The sequence below is a fragment of the Symphodus melops genome (assembly GCF_947650265.1).
Source record: "Symphodus melops genome assembly, chromosome: 10".
Taxonomy (NCBI): Eukaryota; Metazoa; Chordata; class Actinopteri; order Labriformes; family Labridae; genus Symphodus; species Symphodus melops.
In genome coordinates, this window is record NC_136700.1 from 15,794,320 (window position 1) to 15,815,961 (window position 21,642).

A 21,642-nucleotide genomic window follows, 5' to 3' on the forward strand; every position below is an offset into this window, starting at 1 on the left:
GACACAGGGAGACATGCATTGCAGTTTGTAGTGAATGGGCTTTTGTCTTCTTCATTTGATCCAGCATTTCTGTTTTTATTTTCTCTCCAGGACCCTGCAATAGCTACCAGTAAGAGAGTAGGAAACAAACCATATGAGGCCTATGACCGTGGCACACAGAAGAATGCCTGGGTTACTGAATCCGATGGGAAAACTCCTCTGTTAGGAGAGGTGAGCTTCCTTTTGGTTCAAGACACATATACCCCCAGATTTTCCTACTCTGGCCTTCTCAGTATCAACCCTCCATCCAGTGTGCATGTCTATATCTGCATTTTGTGCAAGTGGTTTGTCATATAGTTGTAAAAATACATCAAGATTGGGCGCGCTGGCGCACTGGCTCATTTCCCGCATGTCTCTCCCCACTCTCTCTCCCTGATTTCCGCCTCTATCCACCTTCCTCTCTCTATAATAAAGGCATAAAGGCCAAAAAGAAATCTTAAAAAATAAAAATACATCAAGACGTCTACATGGGTCAACCCTAATGCTGCAATAACAGGTCAAATGTGAATAAGGGATTAGTGGTGTAGCTCATGACCTTGAATGTTGAAAGCACATGCAACCCCCCCTAAAAAGATGTGAAAATGTTGAAAGGGGGAAATGCATCTTTTATGCCGAGACTCTTGATTTTAGTATGGAAATATTTTCAAAATAGCAGGGACCCTCAAGTGTCAATATGAAATGTAATATATGTTGGATAAGGAGCAGTCTAACTACGTCACAGTAAATACAACATATTATATGGTTTAGAAAAACAGTCAGTGGCAGTGCATTAGCAGTAGTATCTGCAGGAATGTGCTTACTCGTAAGATCTATGTCTGTCAGATCACCATGATATGATATTCATATCAAGGAAGGCCGGCTATGGTTCAGTTGGTAGGGTTGGTCGTTTCTCAACGTGAAGGTTGGGAGTTTCATCGCCCGCCTTTCCAGCCACAACTGGGGCATATGCTTGTTAGATAGATAAGATAGATAAGTTACTTCTGAAGGTCACTGGCCTGAAATTGGCATAGGCGTGACATGCGGTGTATAAGTGCTTTACAAGCTCAAGTCCATTAACCATACTAAGACAGATTGCTTCTAAAACTAGATTCTGTAGAAACGTGTAGCATGTAACTAATCTACTCCTTACTATGTAAGTGAAGGGTAACTAATTTAGGGTGAAATGTAATTTTGATCAAGATTAGGTTGGTAAGGGTGATGCCTCGTAAGTCAATGTGGTGTAACGGTTGTATGCTGTCAGCCTTTGTTACAGACAATACATTATGGATTCAGGTCCTACTGTCGATAAATTGTTAGGTGCTTTTCCAGCACATGCGTGACTCTATTAACAATTAAACATTTTGTTTTGTACAACGCTGTCATGAGGTAAAAGGTCAGCTTTTGTGACATTTGTGCTCATAATGATTTCAGGAGGTTTGAGCCTGATAAAATATTAACAGTAGCTACATAGAGGCATTGAGAGCATGAATAAGTTATACATGTTTACGTTTTTATTTTGGCAATACATTTGCTATAGCTGTTCATTATTGTTTATTCCATGACTCGTAAAAAAAAAATACACCATATCAAAGGTCAGGACAAGGCTTTCCCGCCAAGTCTTTGAGTTTGATCAGTTCAAAAACCCAAACAATCATTACATGCATTCCCTGTGTCCCCATGTGTGGACTGGTTCACCGAAGTCTTAAACTGTAATATCCCCTGATAAAATATCAAGGCTGCACTATGCTATTTTTCTGATCCTCTCTTTTGTCCCACAGAGCAAGTGTTAAACAAATAGCTCTTTCGCAGAGAGGGCTGGAGGTGGGGGGTTAAAAATCTGTTGCACCGATGCTTTTATAGTGTTGCCTTTGATTACCCACACGATTAGGCTCAGTCCCTTTGCTAATCGCTTTTTCATGCCGTTTATAACAGGTCAAACATATGCATTGATTCCGCGTTAGTGTTTAATCTTAAAATGTTCTGCATCATCGCACCAGGGATTAAGTGTGTGTGTGTGTGCGGGGGGGGGGGGGGGGGGGGGGGGCGAGAGTGGGGAATAGAAGTCAGTCTGTTTGTGCATCTGTGTGTATCCATTTCTGTAAATGAGAAGCTATTCTTGGTTGTTTGTGCTTTATGTCTGTGCATGCATGTGTGTAATAATAATTGATTCTAGTTTATTTCCATATGAATGTATGTGTTCTGGTTTTGAAAACAGTGGGGTCTTTGCAGAATGGCCTTTATGGTAGCTGTTTCAGTGATAAAGCAGACACAGAGACAGACGGCAGCCTGGCTTTTATTTCGCATCGAAGATGGCTAATTGCTTGCAAAGATATGGATGAAAGCTTTTCCTGGTGGCCCCATATGTATCAGTGCACGAGTGAAAACGTGACATGACCTCATGCATTTCTACATGGAACTCTTAAGGCAAAAAAAACAAACAAAAAAAGAATAAAGGATGGGGGGTAACGAAAGCAGCTGGAGAGAAAGGAGTTTATGTTGCTTTTAAAGGAAGGATTGACAGACAGTAACACAGGCAGGTGCAGGTAGACTGACAGTCACAAATAATAGATCACAGAGTAATGTACAGGGAGACAGACTGGCTGTCTTTCTGAGTGGTAGAGTGACAAGGAGGTACACAGCAAAGCAGACGCAGTGAGAGACAAGAGGCAAAAGGCAGATTATCAGGTGAACACCAAAATGGACAAAATGGACAAACAGGACGGACAGACGGACGGACGCACGGACGGACAGACAGACAGACAGACAGACGGACAGGCATAAGCTAGAGTGTGATACACAGCTACAAATGCCAGCAGATTTGTTGAAGGTGTTTACTGCCGTGTCAGTCTTTGTAAGCAGCTGGAAACATCAGTCAGAAAAAATGTATTGATGAAGACAGAAAGTAATAAAAATAGATGGAGACTACGACGGGACTGTCAATAAGCTCTGACCTTGAAGTTCTGAACACATGCCAAAAGCATCTGCCTGTAAATCTATTAGGTGTGTGCACGGGCATGTGTGCGAACATGTGAGCGAACAGGAGTGTGATTCATGTCTTTGCAACAAACCGGGTTGTAAAGTTATTGGCAGTGGAAGTAAAAGGTAAAAGATAGCTAGCAAGAGCAACCTTGAGATTTAATATCTACTGTGTTCCATCGACATAAGTGTTCACAGAAATGTGCACTCACACACACACACACAAATGAAATCTCTGCCTTTCTGGGTGGATTAATCATTTTTCTCAATACATGTCATTAAGGACGACTTCTAACACACAGTCACGTCTAGAGATTTCTATTGCATTATCGATTTCTCCTCTCCTCTGTTCTGCTCTTCAACATCTCTCTCTCTCTCTCTCTCTCTCTATCCCCCTCTCTCTCATCAATCCCGCCCCCTCCCTTACTTCATCTCTTGTCTTCTGTTGTCGCTTCGTTGTCATTTCCACATCTCCTAAGCTGTTTCCCCGACATTTCCATCGGCACACTTTTAGCTTTTTGTGAAGCTCAGTACACCTACGCACCCTTATCTGTTGATGCACCTTCATGTTGCTTACATGTTGAGCATCATGCAGTTGAAATTCACATGCGGCTGCATTAGATGCTTTTACAGCTGAAACTAAAAATATTCCACAAAAGGGGAATACAATCATCAGGAAGCTGAGTGTGTAGCTAAAAGTGTGTAGGGTTTTATTGCAAAACTATTTAGTGCTTTTAAACACATTCATCTCACACACTCTGCCTTCTCAGGTGTGGCCAGGAGAGACTGTATTTCCAGACTACACCAGCCAAAATTGCATCGACTGGTGGGTTGATGAGTATGAGCGCTTCTCCCAGGAGATCAAACACGATGCCCTCTGGATTGTAAGTCCTTTTTTTTTTTTTTTTGTAAAAACCTAAAATGAGGAATGTGTATTCAATTATGGTTCTTACTTACCGAAAATTCTGAAACTGACATTACGCTGCAGCCAATTATTGCATACCAGGGCAGTGAGCTTACATTTTGTTGTAATTTTCAGGAGCAATTACACCACTGTGGTTTGAAAAGCACCAAACAGGCTGACACAAAAACAGGCTGGAATCATATTAAACTGTTAATGATTCCTCTGCTGTATTTTTTTTTTCGATTCGCTTCGCTCATTACTTGAGCTGTTTACTGCAGTAATCACCATTTCCCCTTTTACTTTACTTAATAACTTACTGACCTTTGCACAAACCAACCCACTTATCAAAATTGGATTGAGGGTAAAATATTTGGATCTGAATAAATGTTAATTTTAGTGTGTCATGTTTTTAGAGTAGAAAGCTTTTATTTTCTTTAAACAATGAAAAACAAAACAAGGAAGTCCAGAAATCCTGGTTTCAAATGCTGTTATTGCACGTTAGAAATGTTACAACCATTGGCGATAATGATCTGCTTCAATTCATAAAAATTCGAAAATTCGAAAAATACAATTGGGCTTTATTAACCATTGTTTTCTGGTTCACTTGTAGGACATGAATGAGGTTGCTAACTTTAAGAAAGGGTCTACTAAAGGCTGTGCTGATAACAACCTCAACTACCCTCCCTACACGCCAAGTAAGTTTCATATTATTCCATATATGGAGCAAAAGTCAAATGTATTACACAGTCATGGGGAAGCTGTGGCTCACTTGGAGGAGTCAGTTGTTTCGCAAACAGAGGTGCCCGAAGCAAAAATCCATTTGGGGCCCTCTAATCAGCATTCATCATCAACATTACTTCTCTTAGCCGTCTTTTTTCTCTCCTGTAGACGGCTAATTCTCCTTCATTTTTCTTAGTTGACTGTCATATACAAACCTTGGTTTTGACAGCAATGATGCAAGCTAGTGCTGAAAGAGCTGTCAGATTTTTTTTTTTTTTTTTTTTTCCTACTGTCACTGCAGAATTTGCACATTTTAGGTCAATGCTTTGGTTTATATTTGTAAGCACTTGGGGGCCCCCTTCAGTTGCCTGCCTTGCTTGTTGACAAGCAGCGCCTCTGTCGGAGGTTTGATCCCCAGCTCCAGCAACAGTATGTCTGATGTGTCCTTGACCAAGACACTGATTCTCAAGTTGCTCCTGCTGCTTTGTTGGTGGTGTATGAACGTGTAGGAATGGGATTAGTTTCTTCTGATGGTCACTTTATATATTGTAGGAGCCTCTGCCATCATTGGGTGTGAATGTGTAGGTGTGACTTGTGGTGTTAAGGCACCTTGAGTAATCAGAAACTAGAAAAGCTCTATACAAGCACAAGTCCATATGCCATTTACAATCTAATATCACCGTATCTGTGTTCATTTAAGAGGCTTGATTGGAATTGATGATACTGTTGTATTGCCCCTGCTTTCAGTCATAACATGATGCTCTACTGCAACTGTAGAAACAAGCAGACGGTATCATGGGCTTGCAGTTTGTAGCACAAATCCCGGGCATAAGTTGATAAATTCTCCAAAAAAACTCAAAGTAAGTTCATGTCCAGGCAAAAGCTGATCTTAAATAGTGGGTCCCTGGTGAGGAATTTTGGAACCGACTTGTTTGTCTGTTTTTGTTTGGTTTTTTTAACTTAAACTGTGTCTCAGACAAGATGATCATAACTGGAAAAGGCATGCTCCCCTGATGCCACCTTTTTATTGGACCAGTCATCCAATTCCTCAATTTTTTTCTCTTTACTTCACATCCTCATTCTCTCCTCCTATTGCTCTATATATCAATGTCCTTATTTTGCTTTCCTGTTCACTCTCATTCCTATTTCTCTGCTTCCCTTATTGCATCCGATATTTTGTATTCATTCCATACTACTACTCAATTTACCCCTCCTCTTCACCTTCTTCATTGTTCCTCCCCCCCAGAGATCCTGGATGAGGTGATGTACAGTAAGACTCTGTGTATGGACTCCAAGCAGGCCTGGGGGAGCCACTATGATGTTCACAGTCTGTACGGCTACTCTATGGTGCTGGCTACTGAAAAGTGAGTGCATTTACAACAAGTTATGGCAGTTGAGCCCGGTTCTTGTTGGAGGCCAGCTTGCAACAAACCCCTCCAGATTAATGACATATTGGCAGATCTGATTTGCATCGCGAAATCTGAAACATTCTACATACACTGTTTAAAATGAAATGTTTTACAAAGGTCACTGAAAGTTGGTCCGAGAACAGAATGATGTAATTAGTGTGCAATATTGCAGGAGATAAATATGTCCTTTTAGTGCAGCTGTGACTTCTGCCCTGTGGTACATCACGGCATGTGAGCTCTCTAGATTCTGTGTTATGAGTGCAGAAATTGGATTTAATGGGTCCAGTGCCAAGAGAGTTAGTGGATGGAGATCTACCTTGAGTCTGACTTTGGGTCAGTTTAAAGACCCATTAGCTGAGCAAACATACAGGGAGGAAATCAAAAGCAAGTTATGGGATCAATATCATGGCAGAAAAACTATTGCCACTTGAACCATTAAAAACCTTAATAGAAATAATAGGCTTGTTATACATTGAAAACTATTCAATTGTTGCATAATTCCGAGTGCATTGTGAAAACAGATATACCTCATCTTGTGGATATACCATACAAATAATCCCAGTGATGATATTGTGTTGTGTGACTCAGCTCCAGAAGAATTGTAGATAATCTCTAATCCCAACCCAAAATTGGAGAGGTGTAGAAGTTTGGCTCCCTCACAGACCATCATAAAATTGAAGTCATTATAGTCAGTTGAATACATTTGTGGAAGCCTGGCACATTACAGAGTGTTGCACTTAAACATCACAAAGATAAGCTGCATTTTACATCTCGCTTAGTGCAGACACATTTTATAGTCTCAAAGCCCTTAGCTACTCATTTCACACAAGGCTAAAAGTTGGCATCAGTTGCTGGAGTTGTAATTTGCTCTAATGGTGATGGTATGGGAAATTGCGTCAATTAGAAAGGAAGCACACACCTGCACTAATAGGTTTTCAGCTGATGGGAAATAACTTGCCATGAAAGTGAACTAAAGAATTAAATAAACATACACAGACTGATAAAAGATGGTGCCCTAGCCAAGACAACTGGATCGTTCCATTTTCAACAATGGGTTTTTATAAATCTTGCATCAGTCTTAAAAGTATTACATCACCTTTTTCACTTGTGGGAAAAAATCAGCTGCAATTTTTGAGGAGTCAATCCCACCATGAGTGCCAGATGTACCTTTAGATGCCAATAGTAATCATTACATTAGAATATAATGCCAATGTAACCTTTCAGGTATGTCTTTACTACCCCTGAATGAGGTCGCAAAGTGTCTGCAGATTATTTCATAATGGTACTTTTAAACCTGTGTTCTCACATTTAAAAAGAACATTTCTCTGTACTTTTATAAAATTGTCAGAGCCCAGCTAAACACTCACTGGTACCTCCTTTCCTGCCACAACCACAGAAGGAACATTTTACACACACACACACACACACACACACACACACACACACACACACACACACACACACACACACACACACACACACACACACACACACACACACACACACACACACACACACACACACACACACACACACACACACACACACACACACACACACACACACGGTTGCAAATACTCGCACAAAAGGGACACACATTCACTGGACACCCTTATACACAAGTCTGCCAAATTCAATTTACCGACTCACTCTGTTATGGATAGCTCATGGTTACATTGTCTCCTTCACTCCCTCCTACTTCTTCTCCCTTTGCCCACTAATTAAAATGTATTATTGGCAGGAGACACATGTTGTAAACATCATCAGGGCTTTCTATTGTCCTAGAAATCGATGCTTCGATTTCCCTCATCAAACAAAATAATAATGAATAATGGGGAAGGAAAAGTACTACCAGTTCTGGCTTTGTCCCCATCCATTATCTCTTCATCTTGCCCTCACAGTATGTTCTTGTGTATGTGTTTTAAAACTCTTTCTCCCTTGTGTTCTTTTAGCCATCCTCTCCCTCTGAGTCCCCTTGTCCTTTTTATCTTTTGACCCCTCTTTCCCCCCCTCTTGTTCTGCGTCTCTCCTTGATGCTATCCCTTCCATCCCACAGAGCTCTGCAGCGTGTCTTCGGAGGAAACCGTACCCTCATGTTGACCCGCTCCTCCTTCCCAGGTGTGGGAAAGTATTCGGGTCACTGGCTAGGTGACAATGCTGCCAACTGGAACGACATCAAATGGGCCATCCCGGGCATGCTAGAGTTTGGACTCTTTGGGATTCCGTATGTGAGTAAAATCTCACATAAAGTGCACATGTTATTTTAAAGATGATAAGACAAAGTTGCATAGACATTTCTAGCCAGTGTGATGATAGTCCTAACAGAGCTGTGTAGATAATTATTTGATTACATTCCTTACTGAGATTCAAATTTTACTGAAAGAATTTTGGTTTTAAAAGGACAATTTGGAACATTTTGCAAGCCGTTTTAAATTTGATATTTTCCTAGCATTTATCATAAAGAACTTTCTTCTGTTTGATTTTAATTGCCCAAAATTTGGGTAGAAAGAAAACACCAGACATCCAAGAGCCTCCTGACTTCTGGTTAAAAAGTGGTTTTATTAAATTGTTGGATGTGCTATTAGCTGAAAGCTGTAGAGCTCTTCTGTAAAAAAAAAAGAACCATCTAACTGAGTCTGAAATACTCAGCGAGAGCCAGAATGAGCTCTTTTGTGTGATAGTTTAGTTAATATCTTGTGCTGGCACTCTCAGGCATCTGTCATCCTTTTACAATGAATTCAGCTGCTAATTGAGATCTATTTTCCAACATAAGCGTGGAGACAGAGGGGCAGGCAAGAATATTTGGAATAAGATCCATCAAAAACTATGGAAACACATGTATCCTTTTTGTAGGAAGAGCAGCTTGTTAAATGCATTGGACCAGATACACACACTGCTAGTCAGTACCCAAGTACACTCTAGACTGTGTACTTGGATATGTTTGAATCTGTGGAGCATGTAGTTCAACTTGCGGTAAGAAAACGGCAGGGGGTCGAATGCAGACCAACATACACACACATTTGTCCAGCTGTGCACCTCAGGTGGTCTTACGGATGCCAACTACATCCTGGCGGGACTTTGTCAAGCGGATTTTAGGTTTTTTAGCACACACGGAAACCAGAAAAAGAGACAGAAAGAGAGACAGCAGGAGAAATGGGATTTGGATCAATCCCCCCCATTGAGTCTGTTGTACTGTGGCCAGTAGTAAACAATGGAAGCAAGCAGTCTCTGTGGACTGGCCTTTGACTCGAGTCTCTTTCTTGGACTCTGTGGTGCAATTAATGTAAATAAAGATCACTGCCCGCATATGCCTTCTGCCAATAATTCTTGTCAAGTAAGACATTTCAAAAGACCAACGTGTGAGCAACTATCACATTGTTGCATCATTTTGTATTACTGCAGGAGACTGTTGAAACTCAAGCTAAGTTATATTTTGTTCCTACTGGGGATGCCTGGTTTGACATTATGACCATACACAGAGCTACTTGATTCTATTTGCACCCCCCTGTAAGTGGTTTATGTCAAATGGCGAGCCATGTGAAGATTTCAACTACATTTATTTTAACATTTAAGACCTTTATAGAAATATGCTGTAGGTTTGATGTAAATGTCAAGCTATCTTCACCTCATGTGTTTCAGATTGGAGCTGACATCTGTGGATTCTTTGACGACTGCAGTGAAGAGTTGTGTCGCCGCTGGATGCAGGTCGGCGCTTTCTATCCCTTCAGCCGGAATCACAACGCTCAAGGCTACAAGGTACTGTAAAGGTGCTTTCTGCATTTTGTTCAATATTCCGATAGCCTATCTACGGATTACACCCTCATTGTCTGGTGTACAGGGTATATTCTTCTTATAACAGGTATAAAACCTCCAATATTGATGTCTTTCTTTATCCTTAATTATGAGTTTGTTATAAAGTGAAAGCAGTTGAAATGTTGAATAGGGTTTAACACAGAGTATATTAGCTGCTGGACTGGTAAATGGACTTGAGCTTGTGTGGCTCTTTTCTAGTCTTTGGACTACGCAGGAGCAACTTGGGGTTAAGTGAGTTGCCCCAAGCCCCTAACCCCAAAATTCATTGTTGTTACTATGGGTATTGAAAGACCTGAGCCTGAAGTAAAATGTTGCTTAGAAGCCCAGTTCCAGGAGAAAAAAAAAACAATCTTCTGTTATTAACCATTCATTCAACCTTTCTCATAATAAATGTTATCTTGAGACTCTTCACAAAAGAGCAGGTAAAAGACTGTAGTCATTGTACATAACCCATGCACTTTTAACACAGGTCTTTTCTTCCAAACAGAGACAGACTAAAGTGAGAGTCGCATTTCTGATGGAAAAAACACAAGTGTTATAATGACCTGTAACTGAGCAGCTAATCAAGCTAACATTTGCTTGCATGAGTTTGTCGCAATTCTATTCACAAGTGACTATTTAATGTTTGGTATCAGAAGAAGAATTATGTATTGGCAACATAATATGCTCTCAATGGTTTAAATAATATCATTAAGTTTTTGCGATTAAGATCTTTGGAGAGTACAATGAGTTTTCTAGGATCTTTTCGAGCAGCATACAGATTTAATTTCAACCGACTAGGATAATGTTACAAATCTGAAAACCAATCGTGGCCAGGCCTTATTTTAAATGCTATTTTAAATAGAACTGTTAACTGATCATGATTAGTGAGCATAGTGTGTCGTTTACACACTAGCATTAGCTTACTTTACCAAGAGCAAACAGGTACACTTTGTTTTAATAAAGTTCAGGATTAAATGAAGATTGCAATCATCCATCTTTTTACAGCGTTTCTCTGACAATTTTAGTATAGAATAAATAATAGAATAAAACAGAAACACACCATTCAAACTCTGTATACATTGCTTGTTGTACATCCAAATGCATAACACTTCAGCTATTTACTGTTTCACAAAGACGGTGAAAAAAAAAACCAACAAAGCTGGTATTTTAAAGCCTTTGAGGCCTAACAGGAAGAGACTCACAATGACAACAGCTATCGACAGGTACGCTCTAAAGATTACTTAGACTATCATTAAATCAGAGCCACATTTATGTTTCTTCAAAAAGGACGCTATACATGCAATTAGTGAAAATGTTATGGAGAGGCAGGAGAAAACCACCTGCTGAGGCTACAAAAGTGTTTATATTGATGTTTCATACTGTGTTATTATTGTGGATGAACACAAATTACTCGAAAGAGTAAGTCAGAGTCCGGTATTGAAAATTATGGAAATTGTTGCTCTCTCGACATTCTCCATGTGACATTTCCATGCTCATCATTGCTTCAAAAATAGAACAGTGTCTAGGTAGGGAATCAAGGAGGTAAGGGGGGAGGGGCTTAAGAAACATTTTGTGTTGAAAGAAAAGGGGGGGGGGGGGGGGGTGTATGTGCTTGAGGACAGGGACATGATGATGATGAATTTGAAGTACTGTTTTCCCTAAACTAGACAGCTAATGTGTGACCTTTGCTTTGCACTAATCATGGATCTCATCACACGTCCATGCAAGCTAGTCAAGACACACACACACATCCCCCATAACATGTACACCAAGCACCCGCACATACACACACAGATCTTATTGCACTCTCAGAGGTACCGAGGGCATAAATGATTAGCCAGATGAGAGGAGCACGGCCAGTTAGCAGCTAATCACCCTCTCACTCTCCACTATCACAGAAATTAAATCATACTTCTGTTTCTTTCTCACACTTCCACCCTCTTTTTTTCCCCTCTTTCTCTCAAGTTCCCTTTTGCTCATTTTCTGGGCAAACTTGGCTGTTAGATTAGTCCTATGTAAAGTCATTTTCCACTTTAATCATTATAAATAAGGTTAATGTCCACTTATACCTTATGAATAAATTGGTGTTTTTAAAATAAATGGAAATTAACAGTTCCTTGTTTTTCTTCTTACCCCTTCCCCTTAAGCTTCTCGCCCCTGCCACCACTCTACTTCACCCTTTTCTTTCCTCTCACTCAAGTGTGCCTCCATTTTTCTTCACCTATTTTAACAGCACAAAATCACCTTTTCTTTGGCCCCATATGATTAAAAGACATTTTACCTGTCTCGGAATTCTTATTCAGCTTTGGTGTCCATTATCACAAGCCATTAAATGAATCTTTCTGTCTCCAGCCCCAGGATCCAGCTGCCTATGGCTCTGAGTCGGCAGTGGTGGAAACATCTAAACACTACCTTATGATCCGCTACACACTCCTGCCTTACCTCTACACACTATTCTACAAAGCCCACACCACAGGAGAGACTGTAGTGCGTCCTGTCATGCATGAGTAAGTCATTATTGTTGTGTGTTTTCTTTAAAAGCATGATAATACTAACTATTATACTGATTTAGCCAGAGCTGAAGATTCAAAGCAGGGAAACTAAAACTAAACTTTTACTCCCTACTAAAATGTATCAGCGATGAGCACAGCTATTTTGTCACAAAGGACCATGTTTAAGATGTGGATCACCAACCACGTCTAATTTTCAGTTAAATCAGAGTTGTTCCATGTTTGACATGTAACATCTAAACTTGTGGCCCAAGCTGTGAGTTCAAGCTAAAGTTAGCTTTACATTTCTGTCAATTATTTAAACAAAGCCTTTCATGGCTAGTATAAAGAATGACAAAGGAGTCATTTGGGATTTTTTCAATTTACTAATCTTATATTGGCCGACCTGCATTTGTATGGATCTTGGAATAGATACTGAAAACAGGCATCCCATCCTCCACACAGAAACAAGTGTTTTATGTCTTATTCCTTTCTTTTCAAAATGTTTGTTAATTGTTAACAATCTTGAAATAATTCAACTTCAATTAAATGACCTGGCTGTTTTGTGAATTTTTGATTGGTTGTCAGAACATAATGAAAAAGTTAGCAATTCGATACTTTGCTTTGTCATGCTTTAGGTTCTACTCTGACAGCGCTACATGGACAGTGGACCGCCAGTTCCTTTGGGGAAAACATCTGCTAATCACACCTGTACTGGACCCGGTTAGCCAACACACGCACGCACATGCACTACTACAGAATACTGTGTCTTGCGGAGGACGCAAATCACTTACACACACGCACACACACGCACACACACGCGTACCCACACAGACATACATACACAACCACTCTGACCTCCACTGGGAGAACATGACATGGGATTTTCTTTGTTGCCCTCCCTTCCTCTCATCCCTCTTTCTTCTCTCTTTCATACCCTCCTTCTTTTCTCTCAGCTCTAATGAGAGCACTGACCTCATTACTAGCAGATTAGAAGTGTAGATAGAAGTGTGTATATGTGCTTGTGCATGTTTGTCTCACTGTGCATGTCTTGTGTGTACATTTAAATGTGCGTGCCAGCACTTGCATGTGTATGTGTGCATATACACAGCAATTGCGGTCGTGTCAAAGTGGCCTGATTAATAAGCAATTTAGCGTGGCCTCTTGCGAATTAGAGAATCGTGGACAGCGAATTGGATTCGTAGTAGGGCCAGGGATAAACATCAATGTGAGTGTGGACAAGTTTCTAAAAAAAGAAACCGGGGGGGGTGGGGGGGTGTTGTGCTTGCAGTGCCCTGAGGTATGAGCTGAGGTGACTATACAGTTTGCTTGTTAAATTTGTGCATCAAAAGAAAAACAGCAAAAATGACAATCAAAAGGTCATCATGCCAGGGGCATGGACCCCTAACTGTTGTTGTCAAGATCACTGAAAACCATTTTTAGTGGGTGTGTTATACATGTAGGCTGGCACCAATTATGGCCACGCAGCCATTTTCTTGTCCCTTTTAAAGCAATGTGCTCTGCATCAAAGTGGCCTGATAATTGAATAGGGGGGAAATGACTGCAGGAGAAACCGACTTGCAAAGACTTACTACTATGACCTTGATTGTTATGGTGCAAAAAAAAAATCCATGAATAAATGGAAAGTTTGTTGTATAAACTTGGTGACAAAATTTTTTTATTGAATTTTTGTACACACATCACACTCATCCTCCATCTATGTAAGGAGTGTAATATTGAGTTAGAATGAAACCTTTTTTCCCCCTCTGCTTGAGAGAGTTGAAATCAATCGGACCAACATGATATTGAATGTTAGACAACCTGAGTTTGTAGGTTCACATCAACAAAAACCAAAGCTCAACATGCTGTTTGATCAATAGTACCAAGGTTTTCATACTGAACCTCTCTCTGACTCATAAACTGGAGTTCATGGCAGGTAAAGAAATATCAAACGGGTAAACTTTAGCCATGAACAATCACAGCAAGAGTCAGGCCGTCTCATACATTTTTTGACGTTTTCTTCAATCACTTGTACTTCAGGGTTAAACAGTCTTTTTTTTCTTGTCATTGTGACCAGAGGGGTCTTCATGCACGCACAACAAAGAAGTGAAAATACACCTACAGAAACAGAGCAGTTTTTTATCTATGACATTAGCTTTTTAGTCTCCGAAGATTCCAGCTATTCTACATAAAAGAGAAACCTTTCAAAAGGAAAGATTTGAGGTGGCTAAATGTCCATCCACTGTGGTGACAGGTTACTGCTGAGCTGTGGTGTTGTGGTGTAAACCAGGGTAAGTGCAGGCATTAAGAACTGAGTGCCGACTATCGGTTCCAGATGCATCAGGCTGTGAAGTGCCACATGACGAGATAGTGTCAGCTACTCCCGTAAGGTCACCGGCTGGGTCTTTAACAACCCTTCACATCCTTCCTTCAAATTCCTCTTTCATTATTCTTATCCGTCTCTTTCTATTTATTGGTCTGTCCACCTGCCTCTCCCTTGCTCTAATGATGCTCCCGCTCTCTCACTCAGATCAGTCAGTGCTTTAACCTTGATCTCGGTGATAAACTGGGGTAGATCTCCTTCACTCTCTCTTTCTGTCATCCCCTCTAGTCTTCATCCATGTTTCCACTCTACCGCCTCTTGCCCGCTACTCCCTTTTCTTTTTAGTGTATCCTTTCATCAAACGTTGGCTCCCTTATCTCATCTGCATTCTCTTAATCAGCTGCTGTCAACTCACCCTTGTGATCCCGTTTCATTTCATCCCATATGCCCCCCCCTCCCCCCTTTCTGTCTTTACCTCTGTATCTCTCTCTGGCCCTCATCTACCATCTGATCATTCTGCCAGCATGAATCTTTGGCCCAACTGATCAAAACTTACCTCATGGCTAACTGTGCTTCAGTACTCTAAATGAGGATACAGGCCTCACGCCTTGTCCCTCTCAATCACAGTTAGCAGCAGTGCTAAGTCCCGCAGTCCCTTCGCATTTGTCAGCAGAGTGAGTGATTGGCGCCGTTAGCAAATCAGACACCAGAAAACGAGGTAGAGGGGGAGCATCTATTTCCCCAGGCCGTAACAGGTGATCTGCCTCAAACTGCAAATTTGCCCTCCTAAGGGGACATTATATCATTTATTTCACTTAGCTGCCCATTGGAGACATATTTCTCTATCAAATTTTACTGAGCTTAAGTACTTCTTGCTTTTGCATTTGAAATGTTTAAATCTGCAGCTGTTTAAATGTTCCCCTTTTTCTTTTCTCTTATCTGTTTGTTTTCCTTGCCTTCCACCGTCTTCCTTGTTCCTATAATAACAGGCCCTGGAGGAATACAAAATAGGACAGCTGTAGAGAGAGAACACAAGAGTAAAAGAGCTTGATTTTGGTGCCACTAGTATCTTTGACAGACAGCCATGGCCTGCACAGCTACAACACTGTGTATTTCACTATTCGGTCAGGTTTTGAGAAGGACCTGTGGTTTGCTCTTTTCTTTGGCTGCGCCCTCTGTGTTTATCTTCCTCTCTCTCGCTCTGTTCGGCCTTGTCAGAAAGAGCGGGGAAGTGACAAGGCTATCAAAGGCATGGCGCTCATCTATTGATTGCTCCTGTCTGTCCCCCACCTTAAGCCATCAAAGGTTGTCACATATCAGTTGCTGCTTGATGCTGAAATGTCACAAGGGCTTTGTGGGAACTTTGTATCAGATGATAGGCATTTTTTTTGAAATAACCCTGCTTGATGGAAACTTTTTATCTTATTTCTTCTTTATTATGAGGTTACTGATTTATAGCAGTATGATATTTTCATGCCATCCTCTGTGATGTATTACACCTTGGAGGGGGGTGGGGGGTTATACTATTACAACATCCTAAGCGCTGTATGTGTCAAAAACAGGTCCGACTTACAGAAACACAAATCTAACACAGACATGCTTTAGCATGATAAACACAGAGCTGACACATTTTAATCTGTAAATGACGGAGCAGAGCCATGGATTTTTAGATGTAGTGGCAAAAAAAGAAAAAGAAAAAACTCAAAACATTAAAATTATGAAATTCAGTGAATCAAATATGGACACTCGTCTGATAATTTGTTTTGTTCTGTGCAGGGTGTTGACATGGTGCGAGCGTACATCCCAGACGCCGCGTGGTACGACTATGACACGGTAAGACTGTTGAGCTCCTTTTAAATGTGTGACAACAAAAGAAGTTACCAAATACAATACTCAAAAATACAAAATATCAATATAACATTGAAATGAGAACTGCATCAAGTAAAACTGTTGTTTTACAATACATGGAGGATAATTCATAATCTTACAGCAGGCACAATACATGCCTACATGTTTTAGATTAAACTCCAGATGCTTATTGTTCTCCCAATGAAGTAAACATCATAATTGTTTTTGTTTATACTGTATGGTGGCCATACAATTCTACCAGACAATATAGGAACGCTTGCTGTATCTTTTTATTAAACAGAACAGTGTGGGCGTTTCTTTTCCTCAGCCCATTTACATTTATGAGGAAGGCAGATGATGTATAAACAACATGTCTTAATGTTATATAATCTGATTCGTCAGCACAAGGCATGAAACAAAATGTAGAGTTGACTCAACATCTACGACACAGTTTTTAGAAAGTATACGTCCAAAGCCAATTGCATTGAAAACTAGAAAATGGGATGATAAGTAAACAAAACAGGATTAATTGCAGCGTTACTGCGTTTGAATACATTGATTGTACAGGTGTCTCTAATTGATTTGCAACATCAATGCCCACTGTTTAAGCAGAAATGTCGCAAACAGGCTTAAAAGTGTTATGTGACATCAGGGGAATTAACACACACACAAACACACACACACACACACACACACACAAAGGATCACATGTATCACATGAAAGTCTTTGCCCGGAGTTCTTTGTTTGAGACTCAGACACGAGATAAGAAAGAGCGAGAGTCAGGACAAAGATAGAGTGGAAGAGGGGAGTGGGAAGAGAGGAGAGAGACTATCTCCCTGACAGAGAGATAAAAGAGGTGTTGAGCTCCTTTGGGACCTTATTTGGGCATCACAGTGGTGATGTAAAGTGCCCACTGATCAGATGAACGATTAGATTGGCTGTCTTGCTGCCGGCCCCTTGTCCTGGTTGGTCCCCAGGGATTTTCTGGGTAGGATGGTTGAAAGGATAGTGGGGTGTATTGATGTAGTGTAAATGACCATGAAAAACAGGTTACATAGGGAGGTAGTTATGGAGGATGGTGGGATGATAGAGCAAAACAAAATAGATTGGAGATGAAGGAAGAGAAAGTGGGAATGGACAGTCCATGACATATAGAGAGGGAAGATGGACGGAAAAAAAGAAGGAAAAAAAAGGGGGGGGCATGTACCATATGTGGAGGAGTGAATAGATGGGAGGATTGGCCAACAGCAATCAGGAGAAGAAGAGAAGACAAGGCTGTTGAAGACCTCCTTAAGGCAGACAATGAGGGCGTGATAAGATCTGAAATTGCTTGTAGACGCTCCATTAACTCTAGCCCACACACTCGGCGATACTCTGCTGCACTATATAAAAATGGTACATGCACACGCACTTCTATGGGTGAGGATGGAAATGGGATAAAAAAAAATAATTAGATCACCACTAGAGAGAATAACAGGAGAAGGAAGTAGGTGGAGAGAGAATGAGAGAAGATGGAGGGAGAGACTTTGAAATTGTTTGAGGCTGGTCTGAGGAGTCTGTCCTCAGGGGGTCTGGAATTAACTGTGCTCTCTATCAGAGCCCTCAGAGAAATGAGTGATGGAGCGGGGGGGGGGGGAATTTGTGTTTCTGTCTTTCTCATCTGAAGCGCTGCTTTGCAAAACAGCACAGTCAGAGATCTTATTGTAAACTTGTCAAAAGCAACACTTTTTTTGTCATTCATCAAGTGAATGAGTCACTGCATCCTCAACACTTTAGTTAAATGAACTTGTAAAAAATGTGTTACGCTACATCAAATCCACCAGAACACGAAGCAGAAAAATAACCTATTTAAATGGTTTCTTTACCCAATTTACAAAACAAGACTTCTCATTCATCTCTTGTAACTTTGCATTCCGTGTTGCACCTATGAATAAACCTTTGTTTCATGTCAGCTGCAAACCTCGATATGAAAAGACAAATTATGCTTTATTTATTAGTACACCTTAGAAATCTCAGTGTCCACTTTACTCTGTCCACAAACTTTGTTCCTCATAAAAGTAGTTCCAACTTAAAGGTATATTATGTGAAATTACTGCACCAAAATATCTTAATTAATTAAAATGGATGAACAAGGATATGCCTGAAAAGGAGTAGGAAGAAGTTTCAAAATGATTTAATCCCACCCCTTTTCCATAGTTTAACAATCAATTTATATTAAATTAAATTCCCCATATTCTGTTTTTCATTTACAATCCATCCATATACAACATGCAATCCACTGTTTTTCCATAAATATATGTATACGTGGATCTGCTATTATTTTCTACAACTTAGTGTAGATTGTTTTCATTGGGGTTGGGGTGAGGTGGAGTAACAGGAAACAAAACCATGATTCCCCACTGGTTTGATCTCATCTTTAGTTATTGTTTTAATTTAAAGGCCACTGGCAGAAAAATGTACATATAGTTAGTATGATACAAAAAAATGCTGCAGTACCATTGATGCCACTTGTGAAGGTAAAGTCAACCAAAAATCAAAGTCGTTATTCAATTGTTTTTGTGTTAGATTGTAAAGCCGCTTTGAAAACATCTGGCGTATTAGTTCGACTAGAGGCCCCGACTTGTAATGGATTCATGAACAACAACAGTAAACACACTGTCTTCTTAAACTGAAGGGGACTCGAACAACATCTACCTTCTTTTAAAAACTGCAATTTCATTCAAGAACAAATACTAGTATTTTCCACTTCAGGCTTGTGCAAAATTAAGCCTTCTGTCCTTATATCCAATTGGGTGACGAGAGGATTGTGTTGTGTTGCAATAATAGATTTTGTTGTCCTACCAAATCAGATGCAACGGGTCGAACAGCGCAACACACTTGTTGATATGCATCTGCCTGCTGACAAGCTTGGCCTACACATCAGAGGAGGGGCAATCCTTCCAACACAGACACCTGATGTCACCACCACCTACAGGTATACACATACACACAAATATAGGCTTGAATAGTGTGAATCATATCAATCTTTCATATGCAGTAATTGCATGTGATCTACATTCATATTATCATGCAGACACTCAAAGGCACAGCCAAGGATTAACTCATGCTCACTTATCTAAGCATATTTATATCCTGTTATGTTTGAGTCTTCTTCACACATGTACCTCCTTGATGCACTGAGTACTGCTTACATGTGCATATGGTGTTTCTGCTTTTGCGTTTGTTTGTGTGTCGGTATAGTCGCCTTAAACCCATGGGTTTGATCATTGCTCTTGATGACAACAACCAGGCGTCTGGGGAGCTATTCTGGGATGACGGAGATTCCAGAGGTAATGTGTGTGTGCAAACATTGGTGTGTGTGTGTGTGCGTGTGTGTCGGAATGAAGGGTTTTTTTTATGTTATGACGAGTCATCACAGGCTTTTTAATGAGTATTGCATTGTAGCACTGTTGTTCTGCGCACACTGTCTTACTAATGACATTCACATTTACTCTTTTTACAGACACAGTTAAAACCGGCAACCACATCCACTACCAGTTCTCCGTTGTTTATGTAAGTTTCCCTGCACGAATGTACAACCATCTTTTAAACCGAGCCAACATATTTCTTCTGATCCAAACTCAAGTTTATAGTTCAAAACCACCAGAGGCTTCAGACTTCCCCCAGTTCAGAGCACCAAGCATGATTGATCCATGGTGCACGCCGGAAGCTTTGTTAGATCAAGTACTGCATGTTCCACAGCACTCAGGATTGCATGCATGTAAGAATGCTGATGTTTTTTTTTTTTTCTTCTGTATGCTAGCATCGCAGTGGAGTGACAGAAAATCCATTGGAACAGCTGTTTGACTCATGGACTAGAGCTTTGGGAGTTGATAAGCTAGTTGCTTTAGCAGTATATCTGATAGAAGCAAGTGACTGAAGCTGTAACTGGTGTGCATTGCTATGGGCTTCATCTCTCAGATGTTTTAACATGTCAGTCTGTCACCACTTAAAAGAACTTGCGGTTTCTGAAGGTTGAGTTAAGCATATTAATTCTGTGTCATCCACAGGGGGTACTGACGATGCAGGTGACACACGCTGGCTACAAAGACCCAGCAAACATTAAGTTCACGAACATCACTGTCCTCGGTGTGACTGATCCACCCACATCCGTCTCTGTGACTCATGTTGGCACTGGATCGCATGGAAACACTACCACCGAATTGCCAAGCAGCAGCATCCAGTATGACGTAAACAAGAAGGTAGACACACACAGTTCTAACTATTTCAGTTCAAATGAAAAAATGAAGTAGAGCAATCATTCATTACTTAATATGAAGGGAAGTAATTTAAGAAATGAAAGAGTTGCATCACTCACAACAATGTAGAATGACTTCATAAAGGATTTTTTTTTGCGATGAACGACTTACACCAGGACTGGATTCAAATAGAGGGTAAAATCAACAACTTGATCAGATCATAACTTTGGTGTTACAATTCAATCTCAGTTTTTCACAATCCAGCAGCAGCAGATGTGAATGAAAAAAAATAAATTGTAATGGACCCTTTCCACCCAACATGGAAAAACTAACAAAGGTTGTTACATGCCAATGAACTTAAAGAATTGAGCATCTGGGGACTCTTGATTTCCTTCTGGAGGTTTAAAGAGACCCAAATATATCTTTGAAATTGATCTTCCATACATCAGATGGGGATAAATGATGCTCTGCTAAATGTATATGGACAAACAATATTACACACAAATTAAGACAATTTGGAAAGTTTTTCATGGGCACAACTCACAACCATCTTGGATGCTCATTGCACAAATGCATGTTTCTTACAAAACCTGAAACATATACGATATACGATTTATTGCCAAGAAACATTTTCAACAAAGAAATTCCAAATACCAAAATACTCAACAATTTCTTTACTTTTTGTGTGACTTTTATGTGATTTATATGCATGATTTTGTTTGTTAAAATTTAGACGAGAATTCTAAATTTCAAAATAGAATATGATCAATTGTTCAAGTGTTGGTAGTTAATTAATAAAAGATAAAAAAATAAAGCAAAGTTGGGATTTGTGTAGAATATGCATACTTCATTCAACGCCACTCTGACAGCAAAACCTTCCTGCACAGATGCAGGACAGACTCAGGCTGGATGACTTCACTC

The 21,642-nt window shown here is 40.3% G+C and overlaps 1 protein-coding gene across 1 annotated transcript in view; it reads left to right on the forward strand.

The window, feature by feature from the left end:
• The window catches only part of si (sucrase-isomaltase), a 79,255-nt gene that overhangs the window by 25,654 nt on the left and 31,959 nt on the right, over positions 1–21,642 (forward strand). The window contains 13 exon segments of the mRNA XM_079354665.1: positions 91–210; positions 3,765–3,878; positions 4,509–4,593; positions 5,865–5,982; positions 8,084–8,255; positions 9,667–9,783; positions 12,175–12,329; positions 12,950–13,034; positions 16,411–16,467; positions 19,333–19,457; positions 19,724–19,812; positions 19,986–20,035; positions 20,533–20,724. Of these exon segments, the coding sequence (XP_079210791.1) occupies positions 91–210; positions 3,765–3,878; positions 4,509–4,593; positions 5,865–5,982; positions 8,084–8,255; positions 9,667–9,783; positions 12,175–12,329; positions 12,950–13,034; positions 16,411–16,467; positions 19,333–19,457; positions 19,724–19,812; positions 19,986–20,035; positions 20,533–20,724 (1,479 nt within the window).